Source organism: Boleophthalmus pectinirostris, unplaced genomic scaffold (genome assembly GCF_026225935.1).
Source record: "Boleophthalmus pectinirostris isolate CB_2022bp ecotype Guang Dong unplaced genomic scaffold, ASM2622593v1 HiC_scaffold_3, whole genome shotgun sequence".
In the NCBI taxonomy this organism is placed as follows: Eukaryota; Metazoa; Chordata; class Actinopteri; order Gobiiformes; family Gobiidae; genus Boleophthalmus; species Boleophthalmus pectinirostris.
This window is the reverse complement of record NW_026571299.1, coordinates 3,557,856-3,583,085: the sequence shown is the minus strand read 5'-3', so window position 1 is coordinate 3,583,085 and position 25,230 is coordinate 3,557,856. Positions and strand designations below refer to the sequence as shown.

The 25,230-nt window shown below is 41.0% G+C and overlaps 1 protein-coding gene across 1 annotated transcript in view; it reads left to right on the top strand.

The window, feature by feature from the left end:
- Window positions 1-24,982, top strand: part of mtss1 (MTSS I-BAR domain containing 1) — a 145,645-nt gene extending 120,663 nt beyond the window's left edge. The window contains exons 7-13 of the mRNA XM_055160134.1: window positions 7,485-7,642; window positions 9,087-9,194; window positions 9,294-9,391; window positions 11,592-11,670; window positions 15,879-16,016; window positions 17,933-18,086; window positions 21,732-24,982. Of these exons, the coding sequence (XP_055016109.1) occupies window positions 7,485-7,642; window positions 9,087-9,194; window positions 9,294-9,391; window positions 11,592-11,670; window positions 15,879-16,016; window positions 17,933-18,086; window positions 21,732-22,723 (1,727 nt within the window). The 3' untranslated portion in view covers window positions 22,724-24,982. The remainder of the gene's footprint in view (window positions 1-7,484; window positions 7,643-9,086; window positions 9,195-9,293; window positions 9,392-11,591; window positions 11,671-15,878; window positions 16,017-17,932; window positions 18,087-21,731) is intronic.
- Window positions 24,983-25,230: the final 248 nt, after the last annotated feature.

Genomic DNA, 25,230 nt, shown 5'->3' with positions numbered 1-25,230 from the left:
GATACGTATCGTGAAAACGTCATATCGATAAATTTGAGTATCGTCACATCCCTGGTGTCGTCTGTCCAGATGTGAGCTCTAAACCCGTCCGACCGCAGGCTGCACTTCCTCTAATGTATAAATGCTCTTTTATTAGAGCAACAGTTGAAGTGAAACTGGCAGGTGCAGCGTGGATCTGCCTCCTGCTCGTCTCCGGGGAGATGTTACTGCTCTGTCTGAAAACTTCCACATTATGGCATTATTTATCCTGGTTTTAATTCAGGTAGTTACGCGTGTGTTTATGTTGAGATCCAGTTGCTCTGTTAGTCTTAAAGCAGTGATTCTTAACCTCAGGGACAGAGAACAACAGAGAACAGAGGCAGGCTACTCCCAATCACGAAAGGTATCGACATCGCGGTCCGTCCTCATAAAACAGCAGCATGTAGAACTTTGTACACAGCAGACTTCTGTATCACAATCATAATGCAAGTTAGACCGGACCTCTGCTTGAGGTTTTCTCTGACCGGACCTCCTCAAATCATATACAGTGCTAATATTTATTCATTTATTTATATATTTTTTTTAAATTGGGAAAAATCAGGCCTCGGCGTCGAAAAGGTTAAGAACCCCCGTCTTAAAGGTCCTGCAGTGTATTACACAAAAAAACTGATTCTTGTGAGGTTTATTCCGTGTTAAAATGTGGTTGGAGTTGTGTTTTCTGTTTCATTCACACATATTTGAGGAACAATTTTAATTTTTTATTATACGCTAGGACAGGGGTGTCAAACTCATTTTGGTCCGGGGGCCGTATCCAACCTACTTTGACCAAGAGGGGCCGGATCAGAAAACTCATGTCATATAAACCCCCAAAATAGCAATAAGTTCAAATATTTGTGCAGAGAAACACAAATCTATTACAGAAATCTTTTTTAATTGATGAACTCTTTCTTTTACAAAATATTATAATATTATGAACAACCTGAAACTTTAAGAAAAATGCAATTTCAACACAATGTTTTAACATGAACTTGTTTGTAAACAGGAATAAGTCAATTTTTGTTGTAAAATCCTGCACTCGGCTCCACTTTTCTCATGTTGAACATTTTTCTGATGAGGGTGTCACGGTCAACAGTCAAAACGATCGTCCTTTAAGAGCGTTTGGAAAGAGACAAGTCTTCATTTGTGCTGCTCTGGTGGGAGGGGCCACGTACAGAGACGCTGGAGACGCTGCTGTGATAAACACCACAGAAAATTAACAAGATTTTAATAGAAAATAGAATTAAAATATTTTAGTAGAAAATCAGCCGAGGGCCACATTAAAGGTCTTGGAGGGCCGGATCCAGCCCACGGGCCGTATGTTTGACACCTGTGCGCTAGGCCATGTTTAAGTCTCACAATACGATATTGTCACGGTATGAACCTCACGGTACGATATCGCGGGGAAGCTCACGATATGATGAGGAGGCTCACGATGTTTTTCATATGAACTTTTGCACAAAAAGTGATTTAACAAAGACTTTTAGTCGTAGTTTTAGTTAGGGGTGTGCAAAAATATCAGAATATCGATATATTGTATCGTTTAATGTGATGATACAGTATTGATATCGTGGGCTTCTGTATCAATATATCACCAAGAGTATTTTCACGTGTGTTTTACTAAATTATTTTGTTACAGCTACAGTTTTGTTGTTTGTGGAGTAAAAGGAAACTCATTTATGCGACACATTTGACGTTTTCACTGTTTTGATGATTAAAATGTTTGTTTCATATGAACTTTGCACAAGAAGTGGTTTAACAAAGACTTTTAGTATCACAGCCACGATTTAGCCTTTATTTTTTACTGAACCGTATCGAATCGATTTGAAATATATCATACTGAATCGAAAGTGCACTGTATCGAGGTATGTATCGTATCGTATCGTGGTCTATGTACCGAGGTACGTATGTATCGTATCGGCAACTTCTTCATGATACCCAGACCTAGTTTTAGTAGTTCTGAAGCGCTTTGGGTGTCTTGAAAAGCTCTATATTTATGGAAGCTATAATTATTTATGTTATTATATTTAGCCATTATTTTATTGAACCGTATCGAATTGATTTGAAATATATTGTATTGAAATTGCAATGTCTGCCAGCCAGAAAAATCACAATTTAATGTTTTCTTAAAATTATTCAGCCCCAGCACAGCACAGGAGATAAATATAGAAGGGTTATTGGGGATAATTAAAGGTCTTATATTACGCTAAATTGACTCTTGTGAACTTTAAGTCGTGTTATAATGTTGTTATCTCGTCAAAAACAGACCTGGAGTTGTTTTATTTCATTCACATGTTTGAGTAACTCTTTATTATTCTTGTGTTTACATCTCCAAAGCTCAAAACGCTCTCTTCCACCTTGTAGTTTTCACATTAACATCTCTCTTTTTTTTTTTTTTTTTTTTTTTTTTACCTTTAGTCCAGTAGAGATTGAAAATTCCAGCTCTGAAATGATCCAAACGATTCTAGTGAAAGTCGAGCGCTTCCTGTATGACCACGTGACGTCACAGGGTGGAAAAAAAACAAAACAAAACACAACAAAACACAACTCCAGGTCTGTTTGTGACGAGGAAATGACATTATAACATCAGAAAATAGCCTAATATCGGCTCTTAAAACCGCCCTTTGCCTGTTTATTCTCTATTGCCCTCATAAAAAAACAATCCACCCATGTTTATTTCATTTATTTAATTCAGTTTTGATTCAGAAAATGACTGCTTCACTGCTGATTATCTCAAAATGTCTGGATTTTATTTCCCAGCCTTCTTGTAAAGTTAAAGTTAAAGGGTAGTGAGTGCTTCGTTGTGCACTCTGTCTCACTTTCACATATTGACCTGGCTCTGTTTTCTTTTATTATCAGCTGGAGAGAGACTGTTAGAGGAGAAAAGGGTCAAACTGAAGCGTACGAGTGGGAGTCTGGTGCTGTACCGCCCTCTGCTGGTTCACTTCAGTCCCTGCACCTGAAAGCAAACACCAAAAGCTCCATATTACACGATTTAATGATGTTATAATGTGGTTTTCTCATCACAAACAGACCTGGAGTTGTGTTTTGTTTCATTCCACCTCGTCATGTCATGTGGTAATACAGGAAGGGCTCATTTCACGAATCATTTGAATAATTTCAGTCCTCTAATCGCCAATCTCTATTGAACTAAAGCTAAAGGAAAAAGGAGCTAAAGAAAAAATTCATGAGTTCATGCAAAAAGCTGTTCACTTGAAAACAAAGTTCTGCATCATGAGCATCACAGCATTTTGAGCTTTGGAGATGTAGACATGTCGCATGAACAGATTGAAGAATTATTTTGTGCCAGTGTCCATTAGGCTACTGAACAGTTAGTAAGTATTTACTGCATACTGCACTTCATTATGGACTGATAAATTGTAATTATTGTGTTTTTATTGTATTCTATATTATTTGGACTCTGTGGGTATATATTTTACTTCAGGGGTCACCAAACTTTTTTCTCTGGGTGCCACATTACTGATGGGGTCGGGGCCATATAACAGAATAGTTCGAGCCTGACGACTCAGATTATATTCTTTGAAAACCGCCGCACTTTCTTTACATATCAGACAAACTACACGGTCCAACATTGAACACAAAAAAACATCAGTTGTCCACTGTTCTTTGAAAACTCAACATTTCTGTCAACTTTTCGTACTTTAACATGAGCCATTTTTCTGTCTTTAACGGCTCTACAGAACTGTGCACATGTGACTGTCACTGTTTGAACTCGAGTTTATCAGGTGACAAAAATTTGGCAGCAAATTCAGCAGTAAATGTAATTACGTCATAATTATTTGAATTATATATGATTAATTATTTAAATATAAATTTAACTTTATGTAAATATAATTTTTTTATTGAAATAATCAACAAAATACAAGATGCAGACGTGTTATTATTTGCCAAAAAGTAGTTTTAAAAAAGTAGGTCATGACACTTTTGAGGATTGTGTAATGTACGAACTTCAGTTTTTATTCAGTCTGGGAGGGCAGCTTTTTTCTTGTTATTTGTTTTTCTTCAATTTATTGTTTATTGTAAAATCAGCACTTTTTGACATAAACAGCCCGCGATGTGTGTCTCTGCGTCCAATAATATTTATAGTGTAATAAGAGTCCACCCCATTTCACGTCACCATGGAAACTGAACCAACTGATCTGAAAATACGAAAATGTGAACGTGCAAATGTTTATCTTAATTACTTGGATTTAATCACAGACTCTTCCTCTTTTCACAGTTTGTAAATGAGTAATGCAGTTCACTTTAAATGATTTTGCACGAGTTGAATCAAATTATAATTTTACTTCCTCAACAACCAAAACCGACTGACTCAAACAAAATATCGGTGTAACAAATGTGTTTTGGAAAATTATATTTAATAGTCACACTGTACACTGTAAATTTCTCTGACGTGGCCATGATTTGAAAACTTCTATCAGGTTATTCATCTTGTTTTCAGATCTATTGAGACGCTTCTTTCTATTCTAGAGGTCATTTATTTTAAGAGAACTTGCTGCATGGACAGATCATTTCACTACTTTAAGTCATTTTCTGACAAATTTAAAGGTTGTATAGAGGATTTTTTAAGGGAAGAGAAATACAGCGACAGTCCTTTTTCAAATGTTGTGCATGTGTGACACCACCTTCCTCCTCCACAGCCTCAGTAGAAACACCTCCTCCTCCCGCCTCTTTACTCTAGAAATCACGCTTGTTTACATCCAGTGCGTGTTCAGAATTACTGTTGAAGTTTCCTGTCTAGAAATAATTTAGCGACCGACGCGTCAGTTTTTAGACCCTTCGTCTGCTTCATTCGCGCCATCGCTGGAAGGAATCTCCAAGAATCACCTCAGTTTGTCTTCGCTCCTTTTCCCCTTCTCTTCTTCTTTCAGCGACATCGAAAAATGACTTTCCTTTGCGGCGAACCGGTCGTGGATTCTCGTCCGTCATCGCAACAAACTTTGTGCGAACTGCTACAGTTTGAAAAAGCCTCTAAGAAGCCCTGCATAAACCACGTAATCCCCACGTGCCGGCGAGTCAGTTACACTAGAAACGTAGGGAGTTTGATTGACAACCTAACAGCCAATAGATAAAGAGGGAGCCTCGTTTTCTATTGGCTGATGTTTATTTGGCCTCACTGCGTCCGCAGTTGATAGATTTTCATTCTTTTTTTTTTTTTTTTTTGGTCATCATAATTACAAGGCTGCTGCGTCTCTCTAATGGTGTTTTAAACTTTCATTGACAATTTGAAACAAAACAAAAAAATCCTCCATACAACCTTTAAGTGTTTATATCTTAAATTTTGGCAAGGCTCTTTTGCAGTGTACCCTGCATACTAGTGATGTCAAAAATTGTTCAGGAAAATAATTGTCCTAACGAGTCCTGGAGTTGTACAGAGAGGCAGGAGACTCTGGGGCCTGAGGCAGGAGTTTTTTTTTACCATCAGTCTGAGACCAAAGCCTGACCAAGACAGACAGCCTGCAGATAAAATGAGATAAAATGAGAAGAGCAGAGCGTATCACTTCTGTGAGACGAGTTAACCAAAGAAACTGATAATATTTAAGAAAGATAAACTCTGTAATAGTTGGATGACACCAGAGGAAACCACAGAGAAATATCAACAATGACCTGGAGGTGTCGCTGCTAAACCTGCGCAGGGGATGCAAAACTCCACAACACTACTTCCACAAAACTGATATCGAAAGTAGATACAAATTTTTCACAGGTATCGATACTAAAAAGTCCCATTGACAGGGCAGAAATTTATCTTTCCTGAACAGCTTTGGAATGATCTTGAAATGTATCAGACCAAGTATAGAGCATGAATATAAAGCCACGTGTTAATATAAAAAAAAACACTATGATTTGAAGCTGAAAATCACACTCTGTTGTTTAAATAAAGAGTGTTTTTATTATCGTTGTAGTAACAGAATCAGTATTGAGTCTAAGGTCTGTTCCTTAGTGTCGAGACTGAAATTTTAGTATCTTGATTTGTAGTAGTTCACAAAAGTACATGTCACTTTTCAATATAAAATTTGACTGCGGGGTGTTTAAATATGGATGTAGGACATTCCATAGGCTGTATTCACTGTTAACGAAAGACTTCTGGAAAAATGCGGATGAGCACTTCAGGTGTGTTTCTCGACACTGGGATTCAGATAAAACCGTGGATTATCCGTGAGGGATGGGACTCGGATCGTGTCTTCTGTGTCAGCGGTCCTTCATCATTTTTGCGCCATGGCCCAGTTTAATGTCAGACAATATTTTCACAGACTTTTCATGGCGTCTGAGGTGCGTCGGATAAATACGACAAAATAAAATGACACGACCAACACAAAAACTGTGGTATTTTGCAAATATAATAAAAAAACGTTTCCAGAGACGTCGTTTTTTTTTTACTCATTTTGCAGCTCGTGGGTTTAATATTAGAGTTTATGCATCACATGACCGAGACAAACATGTTAACGTGCGACAAGAGAGAGTCATAGACAGAGAATTTGGTAATTTTTTCAAAATAAGAGACGTATATAATATAAGTTATTCATTCTTTCTGTGCAGCCTGGTACCAAATGACCCAAGGACTCGACCCAGGTGTTGTTTTTTTTTTTTTTTTTTTTTTTTTTTTTTTTTTTTTAATTAGACAACTTATAATACATAGATTAATAGGAAATTTATAAAAGGAAAAAATTAAGTATACAGTGACATTTAGATGAAGAAAACCGGGACATTTTCTCAGATTTTGTCAGAGTTACTTTCGCCGACAGAGACCAAAGGAAGTCGTCATCCACATGTTTCCAAACGTCCTTCCGGTTTTGTGACGTAAGAATAGAGACAATACACTACAAAGCCACATGATTTTATATTTGTATTTATTAAATTTTTGTATTTGAGCAACGTGCCTGCATGAGGTACTTTACAAACACAAGGATACGTGTACATATGTTGGAACCATTTCTGGTGCTCAGAAGGAAAAGGTTGAAGTCCAATCCAAATTCTTTTATACTGTTAAACTTTTTTTTTTTTTTTTTTACCTTACATGTCGTATCCATTTCATAAATATACACACAAATTACCAAAAATTGCCTACTATAGTTCACCAAACACAGACGTCCGCTGATAATACCAGTCCCGTGCAAATCTGCGTCTCAGTGTTTGTTGTTGTAATTGCGCCTTTTCTATATTTTTCTTTTATTTCTGCGTTCTTTTCTCTTTCAATCTTAGTCATTATTAGTAAAATAGACTAACTTACGGACTTCGTTTATCCCGTACAAACTAATAATACTGATAAAGAAGCACAAAAGTTTATCGTTTATGATCATACAAAATAAACACGATGGTAATATTACAGAAAGCACTACCGTTTAATGTTGAAAATCACATTCCGTTGTCTAAAGAAAGTGTTTTTTTTCCCTATCTTGCGTCTTGCTGCAGTCTGACCCTCTTTTCCTTTGTGTCTGTGTGTGTTTCAGGTAAAGACGAGGCTCGGGGGCAGCTGGACACCGCCTTGCAGGACGTGAACGTTCGATACGCCGTTCTGGAGGAGACCGAGAAGAGGGCCGTGTGCAAAGCTCTGATAGAAGAACGTTCCAGATACTGCAGCTTCGTCACCATGCTCAAACCCGTGCTGGTACCGACGCGACGCACACTTTATTCTATATTATTTTATTTTTATGTCTTTATGTTTTACTCAAAGTTGGAAAATATTTGACTCCCATTGCGTCAAAAGTCTTTTCTGTGACTTTTCCGGTGGAGGGTCCGTCAAATTCTTCTGGAGATGTTTCTGCTTCGTCTGGAATGTTTCACAGTGTTTCTAGACCAAACTAAACCAAGTTACGGGTCAGATCTGTGGAGAGTCGACCCCGCTCACAGTCAAAAACGTCTGTTATTCGAGGCGTTTTTGAGCTTTAAACCCACCTGTAATTGAATAATCTTAAGGTAGAGCTGGTTAATGTCGCACTGTGGAACATTCCGGGCAGAGAAATGACGTATCCATGGAAACTAGAAAGTGACGGACCCACAAACAAAAAGTTACACATTGATTCTTTAAAATAAGTTTAAACTTACAAAGTCGCCTCCATTAAAAAAAAAAAATCCTTAAATCTGGTCAGACTTCATCGAACACTTTGTAAATTTTCTGGTTTACGGTTAAATTTTTAAGTTTTTTAGGGGTCTTAAAAAGGTCTTAAAAGTCCTTAAATTTAAATGTTGTCCAAGTCTTATTTTTTTCACAAAGATCTTAAATTTCATTAGCCTAGTTTTTGTTTACTCAACCAGGCTGCAGTGCGACGTTAAAGGGAGGGAGGGGAAAAACAAACAACAACTTGAAATCGTGTAACGTGAATGAACGTCGAATTTGGAGTTTGCACAATTAATACTTTGGTTTCTGGCGCCGACGGCAACGAGTAAACCATCAGTAGAGTGGAGGTAGACGTTGGATGGATCATGAGGAAGAATAGGTTTAATCCACAGTGGCTCTTAGATTCTAGATTTTCATTTAAGTCGTCTTAAAAAGGTCTTAAAAAGTCTTACATTTGGGGTAGTGTGTTTTTCATGTTTTTTCGGCGCTCAGAAACCTTACTGGGTTTTAAAAACTGTTTATTCTCGAACATAAGATCATGAAAAAGCAAAAATAAACATGACATTATTAGAGAAACATTTGAACTCCAATGTACCTTTAGAAAAGTATTTATTGAAATCAACAGTTTAGGATCATTCATGTTTTTTTCTTAAGGCCTTAAACTAAAATCTCAATGTTTGCATTTTATTTTTTTTGCGCACCCTGGAAGATTTTGGTCTGAGCAGGACTTGCTGGTCTTTCAAATGGCAGAACCATCATATGAACTTATTTAAGAAATTGTGAACCACCTTAAATTACATTTGTGTAGATATTTAATTGTAACTGCACAATGACCCTGTTTTTCAAGTAAGAAAAACAAAACTTGTTTCATAATAACCCTCAATTTCACAAGTTCGATTATTAAAAACCTGAATTCATCAAATGACTTTATTTAATTGCCCAGCCCTAATTTGTCTTGAGTGTGAAAAAGTGAGAGTCTTGTGTTTCTCGTCAGGATCATGAGATGAACATGCTCGGGGAGGTGACTCATCTACAGACGATTCTAGAAGATCTGAGCAGCCTCACAGCAGAGCCTCACAAACTGCCCCCGGCCAGTGAGCAGGTGAACACACAGCAACACTCAGATATATTTATACTGTTGGGAAGCAGCAGCTCATTAAACCTGAGTGTTTTTCTTTTTTTTCTGTTTGTAAATGTGCAGGTGATTTTGGACCTGAAGGGTTCAGACTTCAACTACACGTATCAGACTCCTCCAGCGTCGCCCAGCAGCTCTTTGTCCCGGAAAAGCAGCATCGGCAGGTGAGGAGAGTTTAAAAAAATATAATTGAAAAAAAAAAAACTTTTTTGTTTAACACAGTGTTGTAAAGTGACCCAGGATATGTATTCTGAATACAAACTTTAAGTGACTCTTTCCTTTGGTGCTATTGAGTTACTTTTTTTTTTTTTTTTTTTTTTTTTTTTTTTAGGAATACATGATGGTACTTGATCTCACAATTTACACTTTTTAAATAGAAAACATGACTCTTGTGGTGAGCACAAGTGTGAGCTTTAACAGCAAAATATTATGCAGAGAGTGACAGACATTTGCACATATTCTTTTATTACATACAGTACCTCTTAGTGTCGTAGTACTCAGTTTTTTTTTTTTTGTTTTTTTTGCGGTCTTGGTCTTGTCTTGAACTCAAGTGCATTTGGACTCGGTCTTGTCTCGGTTTTGAAGGTGCTTGGATTCAGTTTTGTCTCGGACTCGTGGTCTGACACTCGAGTGTGATCGTTTTTCATTACGGCCGCTGCTGACGGCAATAAACTTGTACTGGTGTGCAGGAGCGCAGGGCGTCTCAGTGCAGCCTGTGCACTGGTCTGGAGCCTGCGGACACTGCGGCACATCACCACACTCGCTCACAGAGAGCGTGTCCCCTCTTGTACCAGTGTGTATCACAGGGCAGGTTAAACTTTTTAAAACATCCTCCCTGTCCATCTGTGTCACGTCAGCGCGCCGCCCCTCGCCTTTTCACGCTCTTGCTCCTCCCTGCATAAAGCGCACACAGGCTTCCTCAAAGCAAAAACTAATCCAGATTTATGTTTCAGTGTTGGCACAAAGCAGGTCCACAGCACAAAGCAGGTCCACAGCACAGAACAGACCTACTGTGACATGTGGTTGAAGTTAGGGTTTAAAATCCTACCTATGTTCCTCACTTTCTTCAGTTTTCTGTAAAGTGCCAGTGGAAGTTCTCTTAAAGAAGAGGTTCTCAAACTGTGGGTGAGGGTCCAAAAAAGGTTCAGAGTGTTTAACTGCAGTACAATTTACTTGGTTTATTTTAAACCTAAATGAATATTAATGTGAAGCGGCTGGGATGAAGATCAGCTCCTCCAAATCCGAGGCCATGGTTCTCGACCAGAAAAAGGTGTCTTGTCGTCTCCGGGTGGAGAGTCTTTGCCTCAAGTGGAGGAGTTCAAGTATCTCGGGGTCTTGTTCACAGTGAGGGGAGGATGGAGTGTGAGATTGACAGGTGAATCGGTGCAGCTTTGGCAGTGATGCGGTCGCTGTATCGGACCGTTGTGGTGAAGAGGAGCTGAGTCGAAAGGCAAAGCTCTCGATTTACCGGTCAGTCTTCGTTCCTACTCTCACCTATGGTCATGAGCTTTGGGTAATGACCGAAAGGACGAGATCGCGGATACAAGCGCTCGAAATGAGGGCGCTCCCTTAGAGACAGGGTGAGGAGCTCAGTCACACGGGAGGAGCTCGGAGTAGAGCCGCTGCTCCTCCACGTCGAGAGGAGCCAGTTGAGGCTCGGGCATCTGTTCCGGATGCCTCCTGGACGCCTCCCTCAGGAGGTTCTGGGCATGTCCCACTGGGAGGAGGCCCCGGGGAAGACCCAGGACACACTGGAGGGACTATGTCTCTGGACTGGCCTGGGAACATCTCGGGATCCCCCTGGAAGAGCTGGAGGACGTGTGTGTGGAGAGGGAAGTCTGGGAGGCCCTCCTCAGACTGTTGCCCCCGCGACCCGACCTTGGATAAGTGGAAGAAAATGGATGGATGGATGAATATTAATCAGACAAAATGGAGATAGATCTACAAAAAAACATTAATATATTTGTGCCAAAATAACTGTAAAATACAAATAAATGTCAAAAATTACAAGAACGGTCTCAATTTGGTCTTGATGTGCCGTGGCCTTGGTCTTGGTCTTGTCCTGGTCTCGGACTGGTCTCGGTCTCGATTAGTGCGGTCTTGACTACAACACTCCCTCTTACTGCATTTTTAGCCATGTCCATAAACTTGGCATTGCACATGTCATTTTATCTTTAGTTTATCTTAACGATCATGTGTGAAAGTCTTTCAACCACTATTTAACCTGGTGAGTGGAGTGTTATTACACTCTTTTAACTGATGATTATAATATGTCATGTTTGGCTCGGTTTTCTCCTGCTCACTGTATTTTACAAACAAACGTGTCATTGTGAGTTTACCTAATCACAGTTTTTCTTTCTTCAGTAATTACCAGTGTGGGTCAGTGAGACACGTGCCGTCTCTGGACTCCATCAGCTGCGCAGTGGACGGACTTCACATCCAGGTAACACATCAACACTCACTGAAACAATTACAATTATTTTCCACTCATTTTCTGCAGCTTTTAATATTTTACTCGGTTTTAGTTCATTTTTAGTTCCTCTTTTACAAAGCTTAATCTTGTTAAACACTTGTGGAGTTCACTGCACACTTGTACCAGGTTTGGCACTATTTCTTCATTTTTATTATGTATTTATGATTATTATTATTGTTTATTATTTGAATTAAAAAAATATTTATCTTACATTTGAACTTAGGCACTAGGGCAACACTTAACCATGACTAACTGCTCAAGTCAGTGTAAAACTTGAAAAATTTGAAAAAAAATAAGGATTGCAGCGAAATATTTTGATTACTTGGATCCACAGACTGTGTAAAAAAGTGGACTAAGGGAGTTTGTGACCAGTCAAATGAAGCTCATGAGGCCTGCAGTTATAAAGTTATTAAGAAAAGGAATTTACAGACAAAATAGCAAAATAAAAACGAACATTTTAAGACCAAAATGACGAGGCGTTGAGGTTGAGCCTTTCACTCCCAAAGAAAAGTCTTTTTGCGGTTTGGAATCTGCTCGTACACACACACTTGATCCTTTAACCCTGTATGAGCAGCTTTCCTCTTTAAAATTTTGATACCATCTCATTTTTGCATTGAAGACACGCTGCACGGTCTTGGGCAGACATGTCAAACTCGGGCCCGGGGGCCAAATTTGGCCCGTGATATAATTATATTTGGCCCGTGAGATAACATCAGATCTGTATTAGAGCTGCCCACAGTTACAGATGGACTATAGAGACATTATTTACTTAAAATGTTGTTATTATTTTATATTCTGCTTGTTCTGGATTCAATGTTTAAGCAAAACTGTTATTAAACATTTATTTGAATAAGAAAAGGTTAAACATTATAGATCTCGAAAGAAGAGAAAACATGCAGATGTTGTTTAAAATTTATCAATAAATATTTAGTTTGGCCCACGACTTGGTCCCAGTTTTTAATTTTGGCCTCTGTCAATTTGAGTTTGACTCCCCTGGTCTTGGGTGACTCTGTGAGCCGATTCCAAGACCAGTGTTCCTACGGTCATGGAAGTCCTGGAAAAGTCATGGAAATTGAAAATGTCATTTTCCAAGCCTGGAAAAGTCATGAAATTTAGTAAATTCAAGAAGGCTTTAGAAAAGTCATGGAATTTTAGTATCTCTTTCACGCAACTCCAGCGTTCTGTTAAGTTTTCATTAGACTTTTATGATTATTTGTGAACGTCTGTGCCTTTTGTTTAAAACAGACGACAGTAAATGCACTGACAGGATTTTGAATGTTAAAAACTATAATCCCAAACCAGACGGTGAGTGGAAAGAGTTAACATTTCATATTTAGCCCTAAAAATATGATCAATTCTACACATGTAGGTGCCGTAAAGTCATGGAAAATTCACTTTAGGTCACGAAAAAGTCATGGAAAAGTTTAGAAATTTTGTCAATGAAAAAGAGTGGGAATCCTGCGAGACACAAAATGAATGGCTCAGCCTGAAAACAGAACAAAAATAAAACATCAAATATAAAATCTCGCTCTGTTTCTAGACATTCTGTGAAAATTTCAGGTTATTTCAACAAGAATTGCCAAAAAAAAATGTCTGTGAAAATGATTTTTTTGGGACGTGTATCAGTGTTAAACGTGACTTCCACCCAAGTGCCCTTCACAATAAAAGCCTGCGCTCTCCTCACCCAGCGAAGCTCCTCCCCCTTCCTCCTGATCGGCTGCGAGTCGGGCCGCTCCCTCAGCGAAGGGAACTCGCCCGCTCGCCCCGGCCGCCACCTGCCCGCCCGCCGCACCTACAGTTACCAGGGCGACCGTCGATATGGCCGCCACACCACCGCCGCCTTTGCCACCTCCGCCTCCTCGTCCTCCGGTCACCAGGGGAACCGCCGCTATAGCCGCAGGGACATGACCACCGTGAGGAAAAATTACCCATGATCCCCCCCTCACCGCCGTGTCATGTGACCTCATCTCATAGTGCTGCGTTTTTCAGAAAGACTTTTTAAATGTTTGAAGTGATCAACAAAACAAACTCATCTCGGTTTCCTGTGGTCGTGGCCTTTGTTTTTACACATTTTTATACTTTCATATTTGTGTATTTTCAATGTTTTTTCGATGTGTGGGATGCTACTTTTGTATGTTTAAAGGTGCACCGTGTAACTTTTGTTCATGTTAATGCTTTGGTTTAATTGCGTAACCAACTACGTGTGTTATTTATCGCTCAAAAATATCTTTAAAAACATTCATTCTTACTGTGAGTGGGCTCGCCTCTCCACAGATCTAGCCTGTAATTTGTTATTTATTATTAATTAATGGTTTGCAAGTCTCCATGGAGATTCTCAAGTTTATGGCAGAGTCCTGCACCGGGTCGGGTACCTGCGGGTTTTAACGTTCTGGAGTTTTGCGGGCGGGTGGTGATTACGCACGGGGCGGGTCAGGACGAAACCCGGACTAAACCAGGACTAAACCAGGACTAATCTTGGACTTAAGAGAGAGAGAACCTCGAGCCAGTGGAGCAGGGGGGCCGTAAAGCGCGAACGGGCGACAGTTGCGTTTACCTCCGTGCTGGTCTTTTCGCCTGCGGTCACTGGACGGTCTACACGGGCGCAACTCCGGATCTGGACCTGTCCCGACAGTGAGTCCTGGTTTAGTCCTGGTTTAGTCTTCCTGGAATCAGTCCTGGGTTAGCCCTGGGTTAGTCTTGAGTTAGTCCTGGTTAGTCCTGGTTTAGTCCTGGTACAATCCTGGGTTAGTCTTGGGTTAGTACTGGTACAGTCCTGGTACAGTCCTGGAATCAGTCCTGGGTTAGTCCTGGTTTAGTCCTGGTACAATCCTGGGTTAGTCTTGGTTTAGTCTTGGTTTAGTCCTGATACAATCCTGGGTTAGTCTTGGGTTAGTACTGGTACAGTCCTGGAATCAGTCCTGGGTTAGTCCTAGTTAGTCCTGGAATCAGTCCTGGGTTAGTCCTTGTTAAGTCCTGGAATCAGTCCTGGGTTAGTCCTGGTTTAGTCCTGGTACAATCCTGGGTTAGTCTTGTTAGTCCTGGTTTAGTCCTGATACAATCCTGGGTTAGTCTTGGGTTAGTCTTGGTTTAGTCCTGGGTTAGTCCAGATTCAGTCCTGGAATCAGTCCAGGTTTAGTCCTGGTTTAGTCCTGGTTCAGTCGGTGACGTGTGCAGGCACAAAAGTTCAGCATCTCGATCAGTGTTTCTTCTGCTCAGTAAATAAATCCTGTGAAGCGATGATGTATTTTTGACAGTCGAGTCGCGTCTGTGAATTCGTGTTCGTACTGAAGAAAGCGAAACCGTTTAATTTCATTTGGTGATTCTAATTCTTGACGTCGTAACTTTTCAATTCGTGTTCTGATGGATTCTTCAGTCAGATTGTTTTTAATTAGTGCGTCATTTATCACGGAGACGGGCGGGTAACGGGTTTAACTCTGATAAAATCGCGGGTTAACGGGCGAGTGCGGGTCTCCACAAACTGACCCGTGCAGGACTCTGGTTTATGGACATACTGTGGAACATTTTAAGCACATCTCCATGGCGACAAGCGACAAGGTGACAGACCCTCCAGCGGGCAAGTTACACAGTGCACCTTTAAGTCTGATTTTTGTCTCGATGGCAACAAAAATGAGAAACGTCTTTAGCTTTAGTATTTATTTTATTTTAGGGACATTTTCAGGTTTTGAAAAAGTATTTCTTCGGATTTTTTTATATCATATCTTTAGACGTTAGGGGCGGGACCAGACACAATTCTCACAAGACGAGATTTTTAAATAATTTGTAATAAATAAATTGTCCAGTCCAGTTCAAAATTTTGTCCTAACATTTTTTTATTTATTTAATTTAATATTTTTGTTGTTGTTATTGCGCTGTGTTTTGGAACTACAGCTTCATAAAAAAATGTAACTCACCAGCGCTTCACGTTTTTTTTGACTAGTCCAAATTTAAACACGTGGAAGAAAATTGTCTCGCGAGATTTTGTGGAACGAGATCTTGTCCCGTCCCTCCTCGATTTGACAATATATGTAATCAAAACAAATGAAACCAAAGCTAGTACGATATTATCACATAAAACACGACAAAACTTGAAATTCTTTTGACGTTTATTTCGTTAAATTCTTGGAAAAGCTTTTAGGAATCTCTCCGGTTCTTGTTTCTGATTGGCCGTCTTCTTCCAGGACTCGATGGGTTCAACCAATCAGCTGTCGTCTACCGGTGGAGGGGGCGTGGCCACAGAGAACGGTCTTTTGGCTCCGCCCCTCAGCGCGTACAGCCACCCGGGCGAGCGAGCGCGAGCCATGTCGGCGTCCGGGAAGGTAAAAAAAACCAAAAACGACAAACTCCTGCTTCCACTGGACAAACACTAAACTGTACAGAGAATCATTAATGACTAATAATTACTAATTTTATACGAAACTGTTTGAAAGATTTAGATTTTAGATTCCATTGACATGACCTGTGTCCCCAGTATCAACGTAGACATTTCTGAACCAAATGTAGTTTTTACTGATAACAGCAGCGCGATGCAAAAACTAATGAGTCAGAGCTGGTGCATGTTGTTGGTTTGTGTTGTGTTTTTTGTGGTGCCAGTCTTCATGTTCTCTCTTTCTCACTCCTCTCTCTTCTTTCTCTTGGTCTCTCTCTGTACCTCTTTCGCTCCCCTTTCTCTTTCTCGCTGTCCCTTTCCCTCTCTTTCTTTCCCCCCTCTCTTTCTCTCTGTCCTCTCTCTGACCCTGTCTCTCTCTCCTCTTTCTCTCTCTCTCTCTGTCCTCTCTCTCTCTCTCTTCTCTCTCTCTGTCCTCTCTCTCTTTCTCTCTGTCCTCTCTCTCTTTCTCTCTGTCCTCTCTCTCTTTCTCTCTGTCCTCTCTCTCTCTCTCTCTTTCTCTCTGTCCTCTCTCTTTCTCACTCTCTTTCTCTTTGTACTCTCTCTTTCTCTCCCCTTTCTCTCTCTTTCTCTCTGTCCTCTCTCTGTTCTCTCTCTCTTTCTCACTCTCTTTCTCTTTGTACTCTCTTTCTCTCCCCTTTCTCTCTCTTTCTCTCTCTCTTTCTCTCTGTCCTCTCTCTTTTCTCTCTGTCCTCTCTCTGTCCTCTCTCTCTTTCTCTCCCCTTTCTCTCTCTTTCTCTCTGTCCTCTCTCTGACCCTGTCTCTCTCTCCTCTTTCTCTCTCTCTCTGTCCTCTCTCTGACCTCTCACGCTCTCTATTTCTGTCTTTCTCTCTCTTTCTGGCCTCTCTCTCTCGTTCTCTCGCTTTCTTTTTGTCCCCTCTTTCTCTCTCTTTTCCATAAAAAATGTTATTTTTTTTGCCAGTCTTTGTTCTCTCTCTTTTTCTTTCCTGTCCCCTCTCTCTGTCTCTCTGTTCTGTAGTGATGTTTTTGTTTTTTTATGTTGTCTGTTTCTCTCTGTTCTCTCTCTGTCTCTCTCTTCTCTATTAAACACGTTTTTATTTATTTATTTTGTATTTTTTGTGTCAGTCTTCGTATTCTTTCTCTCTCTGTCTCTCTGTTCTGTTTTAAACACATTTTTATTTTTTGTTCCAGTCTTCATGTTCTCTCACTCTCTCTCTCTCTCTGTCTCTCTGTTCTCTATTAAACACGTTTTTATTTATTTTTTATTTTTTGTGTCAGTCTTCGTGTTCTCTCTTTTTGTCTCTCTGTTCTGTATTAAACACATTTTTATTTTTTTATTTTTTGTTCCTGTCTTCATGTTCTCTCTCTCTCTCTCTGTCTGTCTCTCTGTTCTCTGTTAAACACGTTTTTATTTATTTTTTATTTTTTGTGTCAGTCTTCGTGTTCTCTCTTTTTGTCTCTCTGTTCTGTATTAAACACATTTTTTTTTTGTTCCAGTCTTCATGTTCTCTCTCTCTCTCTCTCTCTGTCTCTCTGTTCTCTGTATTAAACACGTTTTTATTTCTTTATTTTTCATTTTTTGTGTCAGTCTTCGTGTTCTCTCTCTGTCTCTCTGTTCTCTATTAAACACATTTTTATTTATTTATTTTGTATTTTTTGTGTCAGTCTTCGTGTTCTCTCTTTTTGTGTCTCTGTTCTCTATTAAACACATTTTTATTTTGTATTTTTTGTGTCAGTCTTCGTGTTCTCTCTTTTTGTCTCTCTCTTCTCTATTAAACACATTTTTATTTTGTATTTTTTGTGTCAGTCTTCGTGTTCTCTCTCTCTGTCTCTCTGTTCTGTATTAAACACGTTTTTATGTATTTATTTTGTATTTTTTGTGTCAGTCTTCGTGTTCGGCGCGGGAGCAGTTGGCGTTGACGTTGGGGGCTCTTCACTCGGACACGTCGAGGAGCAGCAGAGACTCTCTTCACTGCTCCAGCGGGTACAGCACCCAGACCACCACCCCGTCCTGCTCCGAGGACACCATCCACTCACACGGTCAGTCTCTCTCTCTCTGTCCTCTTTCTCTCTTTCTCTGTGTGTCTCTCTGTCTCAGTCCACTTTAACTCTTTCTTTCTCCGTTTCTGTCGGCTCTCTCTCTTTGTCTCTCCCTCTTTCTCTGTCTCTCTCCCTCTCTTTCTCCCCCCTTCTTTCTTTCTCACTCTCTCTGTCTGCATCTTTTTCTGTCTCTCTCTCTCATTCTTTCATTCTTTCTCTCTCTCTGTCTCTTTCTTTCTTTCTCTACCCCTCTTTCTGTCTGTTTTCCTCTTTCTCTCTTTTTCTCTATCTCTCTCTCTGCTCTCTGTCTCTTTTTTTGTTTCTCTCTCTGCCTCTTTTTCTGTTTCTCTTTGTCTCTCTCCTTTTGTCTCTCTCTCTGCTCTCTGTCTCTTTTTTGTTTCTCTTTGTCTCTCTCCTTTTCTGTCTCTCTCTGCTCTGTCTCTTTTTTTGTTTCTCTCTCTGTCTGCCTGCCTCTCTCTCCTTTTGTCTCTCTCTGCTTTCTGTCTGTTTTTCTGTTTCTCTCTGTCTCTTTTTCTGTTTCTCTTTGTCTCTCTCCTTTTCTCTCTCTCTCTGCTCTCTGTCTCTTTTTTGTTTCTCTCTCTGTCTCTTTTTCTGTTTCTCTCTCTGTCTGCCTGTCTCTCTCTCCTTTTGTCTCTCTCTCTGCTCTCTGTCTATTTTTCTGTTTCTCTCTGTCTCTTTTTCTGTTTCTCTTTGTCTCTCTCCTTTTTGTCTCTCTCTGCTTTCTGTCTATTTTTCTGTTTCTCTCTGCCTCTTTTTCTGTTTCTCTTTGTCTCTCTCTCTGCTTTCTGTCTATTTTTCTGTTTCTCTCTCTGTCTGCCTCTCTCTCCTTTTGTCTCTCTCTCTGCTTTCTGTCTATTTTTCTGTTTCTCTCTGTCTCTTTTTCTGTTTCTCTTTGTCTCTCTCCTTTTCTGTCTCTCTCTGCTCTCTGTCTATTTTATTGTTTCTCTCTCTGTCTCTTTTTCTGTTTCTCTCTCTGTCTGCCTCTCTCTCCTTTTGTTCTCTCTCTGCTTCTGTCTATTTTCTGTTTCTCTCTCTCTGTCTCTTTTCTGTTTTCTCTCTCTGTCTGCTCTCTCTCCCTTTTGTCTCTCTCTCTGCTTTCTGTCTCTTTTTTTGTTTCTCTCTCTGCCTCTTTTTCTGTTTCTCTTTGTCTCTCTCCTTTTCTGTCTCTCTCTGCTCTCTGTCTATTTTTCTGTTTCTCTCTCTGCTCTCTCTTTTTCTGTTTATCTCTTTTATGTCTCTCTCTGTCTCTCTCTTTTTCCCTCTCTTTCTCCCACTCTCTTTCTCTCTCACTCCTTTTCTGTCGCTCTTTGTTCCTTTTCTCTCTCTCTGTTTCTCTCTGTTAGTTTAAAATCATATATTTGTCTCTTTAAAGCTCCGGTGACTCTTTACCTGTTGCTTTTAACTAACATCATAAATATTATAAATAAACATAAGAGTCTTTTTCATTTTCTCTGTGATTCATTTGTGCAAATTAATATAAAATAAACCTGCTTTTACTTTCTGTTTTCATTTGTTCAGTCTTTTCAGTGTGTGTCTGGGCTTTTCGTGGTGTTTAATGTCTCCTCTCTCTCTCCTTTCTCTCTCTTCTCTCCTCTGTTTCTCTCTGTCTCCTTTCGTCTCCCTGTTCAGTTCTGAAGAAACCTCCTCTTATTTATGGTACGTCCTCCTGTCTGCTCTTCACACGCTGATTTTACTTTCATTTCCAGACATTTTTAGCATCTTCCCTTTGTCTCTGTGCATGTTTGATTTGTATTTTCCTTAACGTCTGCATAAACCTGTCGCAGTAAAACTGTTTGAAGCACCGTGTATTGAGAGAGAATCTGTGTATCATTCATTCGTTTTTCAAAATAAAACCAAAAATAAGAAAATGAAAAAACAACAATTTTCTTCATTATTTGTCTCCAAAACCAAAATGAAAAAAACAGATAATGATTTGTTTTTTCAGTTTTCGATTTTGTGTTTAAATGAAGAATGGAAAAAACGGATAATGACCGTTTCCCGTTTACGTGACTTCCTTGACTGCGATGTTGAACTTTTGCACTGCATACGGACTGAACCAGGACTGATCCAGGTCCAGGACCAGACCAGAACCAGACCAGGACCCAAGCGAATTCCGAGCTTTGACTCCGAGCCTCCGCGGGGTCCAAGCCTCAGCTTCAAGCTCCGGTCCTGCCTTGGGCTCTGAGCCTCCGGTCTGGTCCCGACCTGGTCTCTGTCTCAGTCCCGGTCTCAGTCCCGGTTTGGTCCCGACCTGGTCTCTGTCTCAGTCCCGGTTTGGTCCCGGTCTCAGTCACGGTCTGGTCCCGGTCTCAGTCCTGGTCTCAGTCACGGTCTGGTCCCGGTCTCAGTCCTGGTCTCAGTCTCGGTCTGGTCCCGGTCTGGTCTCGGTCTCAGTCCCGCACTGGTCCCGGTCTGGTCCCGGACCTGGATCAGTCCTGGTTCAGTCCTGGTTCAGTTCGGCATCGCAGTCACTGAAGTCACGTAAACGGGAAACGGCCGTCATCCGTTTTTTCCATTTTTCATTTAAACACAAAATCGAAAACTGAAAAACCAAATCGTTATCCGTTTGTACATTTTGGTTTTGGAGACAAATAATGAAGAAAACTGTTGTTTTTTCGTTTTCTTATTTTTGGTTTTATATTGAAAAACGAATGAACGAATGACACACGGATTATAGAGATTTAATGTGATATTACAACTTGCCTATGTCTAGATTTCTGTATTTGAATGGTTTGTGGTTAGAATCATATGAAGAATTTTAAACAATGCATATTACAATACTAAAACTGCTGCTAAAAAGTACTAGAAGTTCAGGTGTACTGTATAAAAAATACATCTAAAAAAGGCAGTGTTTTCTGTTCAAAATGCTCCATTTAAAGAAGGGGGCTCTTTTTGGAGCTCTTCTACAATGTTATAATGTTGTTTCCTCATCAAAAACATGCCAGAAGAGGTTTTAGAGTCATCCATGCATGTTTGAGTAATCTAGCGATCTCTCTTAGGCCCTATTCAAACCCTCCTACCCTCCTCGCTGTAAGATTCTGTTCAAGGCTCCGCCCACAAGCCTACGTCACTCATGCTCCCACACGACAGTTGTTTTTCAGATAACCACACCCATACATACACACATACACCACACATGTAACCATCAATAAACATCATCAAATATCACCTTCTGGACGCACACAGTACCTCGCACACAGTACCTCGCACACAGTACCTCGCACACAGTACCTCGCACACAGTACCTCGCACACAGTACCTCGCACACAGTACCTCGCACACAGTACCTCGCACACAGCATGTATGACTCTGCGACGCTCCTGACTACAGGCAGCTGTAATGCTGCAAATGGAGCGGCTTTGTAGTTTACTAAAGTCGTACTAAGACACCCCAATAAATTCATATATATGAGGCGCTCTGGATTATAAGGCGAGCGGTCGTTTTTTGATTAAATTAAAGGCTTTTCAGTGCGCCCTATAGTGCGGAAAATACGGTAATTTACAGTTTTCATTCAGCTGCAATTAATAAATCTCTATAACTGACAGGGAAAAATTTACTGGCTTTTCTTTTTTTCTTTCCAAATCTAATACAACCTCTTTTTCTCCTTTTTTTTTTCCCCGTTAGTTGACTACGAGTCCATCTCTCTCCACGGCGACGCGGACTCCGTCTCCCTGCACCACCTGCACCACGGCTTCAGCCAGTCCGACTTCGACAAATCCTCCACCATCCCGCGCAACTCCGACCTCGGCGTCCAGTTCCGCAAGTTCGCCCAGTCCAAGCGCCCCGCCTCCACCGTCTCCTTGCTCGCCGACACCGAGATGATCGGCGGCTCCCACACGGCCACCATCCGCCGCAAGCCCTCGTCCAAACCGGTGTTCCGCAGGGGCACCATCAGCGGCGGGGTGCCCATCCCCATCTCCACGCCGCAGGTCCCGATGAACGCGCAGCTGAGCGACGAGAACCTGCCCGGCGCTCCCCCCGGCGGCGTCCTGGGGCACAACAAGCTGTGCACTTCGACGCAAAGCTTAAGCGCGTTGGCGCAAAGCCACCACGCGGGGTCGAGCGTGTCCCCGTACTACCAGCTGGTGCCGGGGCAGATGCCGATCCCGGTGCCCGTCCCGACCATCCCGGAGAACAACCAAGCGAAGCAGCAGCAGTTCGCGAAGCAAGCTCAAAATCAGCCAACCGCAACATCAAATCTACGGCCAAAACCAAGCGTACGCGCCGCCGAAATGCCCGCCGCAGGTTCACCAAAAACCGCCGCTGCCCCAACACCTGCAGCACTTCCAGACGCAGCAGAACCAAACGCAATTCCAGCCCGTTTATCACCAGGAGACCGGGAACGTCTACCCGAACAACATCCCGAACCACCCGCAGATGCCAGCGCCCCTGCCGCCGGTGTACGACGCCGTCTACCCGAACCTCAGCCAGCAGCAACGCCAGCAGCTCTACCACCACCAGAACCACCACACGCTGCCGGCGACGCTGTCCCAGGGCGAGGGCTCCGTTTCGGGTGGAAGCGTCGGCGGCGAAACCCTTCCACCGAACCAAAATCACGACGACGACGAAGAAGAGGAGGAGCCCAGACCCGGAGGAATGGCGTCCATGCTCCGTAACGTGAAGCTACGGCGGACGGTAACGAACGACAGGTCCGCCCCCATGCTCCCGCCGCCGCCGCCGCCGACAACCAATCACAAGTGAGCGTTTTTTTTCCCGACTCGCTCCCCGGAAACTGAAACTGAAACAAAAAAAGTGGTGTGCTTTATTTCAACTGCCTTTATCTTTATTATTGTTTTGAACGAGTCTTATCTATTGACGAAATGTTAATTATTACGATGTTTTTGCTTTAGTGCTTCTTAAAAAAAATAAAATAAAAAATGTGGGCGGGTAATTATTTAAAATTCGCGCGAAATCGCTTCTTCGACGTCGATCCGATGATACAGATTTAATATTTTTTGGATTTGAAATTGGTTTAAATCTCGTTAAAAAGTGATTTCGTCGTCCGTTGTTCAGTTTTGGGTGCGTTTGTTGCCGTAGAGACGCTGGTCCCGGGCGGGCGGGGTTTACGCTCCACTGTGGTTGAGCCATGTTTGAGTGGACGTTTTTTTTTTTTGTTTGTTTGTTTTGTTTTTTTTGTTCCTTTATGACTTTACTGTAACGGTACAAAAACACGTCTATTCCCCTTTTCCACCAAAGAAATGTAGAAGTTCAAAGTAAAGGTTTTCGTTTTGATAAGTCGTTGTTCTGTCTGGAATGTTCCGCAGTGTGACTTTAAACATATCTACTTTTATCTACGTTTATTTAATTACAGGTGGTTTTATGGGTCAAAAATGCCGAGAAAACCAGCGGGAAAACTGTGAGCGGCGTCGCCTCTCCGCAGATCTGAGCTGTAACTTGGTCCGGTTTGGGATCCATGACGATAGGAAGGTTTTAATGCCATACTGTGGAACATTCTAGACAAAGCGATAACATCTCCATGGAGAAAAGCGTGTGACGGACCCTCCAGGACTGAACCAGGACTAAACCAGGACTATACCAATATACCAAACCAGGACTTGACCAGGACTTGACCAGCAGTGAACCAGAACTAAACTGGGACTAACCCGGGACTTAAACAGGACTACATTAATATACCAAACTAGAACTAAACTGGAATTGAACCAGGACTAAAACAGGATTTAAACTTGACTTAACCTGGACTAAATCAATACTAAACCAGGACTAAACCAGGACTTAATCAGGACTTGACCGGTACTGACCCAGGACTAAACCAGGAATAAACCGGGAATAAATTAATATACTAAACCAGGACTAAACCAGAACTAAACCAGGACTGAACCAGAACTAAACCAGGACTGAACCAGAACTAAACCAGGACTGAACCGAGACTAAACCAGGTCTAAACCAGGACTTAATCTGGACTAAATTCATATAACCAAACCAGGATTTGACCAGGACTAAACGAGCACTGAACCAATACTAAACCAGGATTAAACCGGGACTAAATCAGGACTAAACCAATATACCATGCCAGGACTTAACCGGTACTTGACCAGGACTAGACCAGGACTAGACCAGGACTAGACCAGGACTAGACCAGGACTAAACCAGGACTAAACCAGCACTGAACTAAGACTAAACGAGGGCTAAATTAATATAACAAACCAGGACAAAATCAATACGAAACCAGGACTAAACCAGGATTTAAGTAGGACTAAACCGGAACTATACCAATATACCAAACCTGGACTTGACCCGGATTTGACCAGGACTAAAGCAGGACTAAACCAAGACTAAACTAGTACTCAAACTGGTCTAAACCTGTACTTTTTCTCCAATCTGACCCCGTTTTTTTACACGTTGCCGTACCTAATAAAGTGTCCCTGTATATCTTGACCTTTTTTTTTTTCTTCTTCGTCACTTTGATGGAAAAGTTGGAACAGACGCGTCACTTTCGTCGATAAAAAACTGTAAAAGACTGAACCTGAGACTCTCGACGTGTAAATACAGAACAAAACGCTGTAGAGACAAATATTACTGTGGATCTGTGTATAGAACTAAACTCAAAATAGCAAAAACGCCAACATAATCCCGACTAGATTTTACTCGATTACTTTTTTAGAGGCTGTAATTCTTCCGTGGGGCCACCAGGTGTCGCCATAGCCGGCTGTGGACACGACGTTCAGGTGGATTCTTTGTGTATTTTCAGTCCTGTAAAGCAATAAATGTACATTATTATAAAAAAACGAGACAAAGGTTTAAAGATTTTCCAAGGCACAACGCATTTATTCAGGTTTGGAACGGGCGGGAAAGTAGTTTTGAATGTAAAAAAATACTTGGTTTTCCGTTTTATTATTAAATTGTTATCGCTGTTATCTGTTTTGGAAGAAGTTTGTTGTCATAATTTGGGTTTTAAAGGTTTTATATTGCAAAAAATTGACTCTGGTGAGGTTTAAGTCGTGTTATAATTCAGTTTCTTTTTCAAAAATAGACCCGGAGTTGTGGTTTTTTAACCCGTTATAATCCGTGTGTCTTCGTTCATTTGTTTTTCAAAATAAAACTAAAAATAAGAAAATGAAAAAACAAATAACGATTCATTTTTTTCAGTTTTTCGATTTTGTTT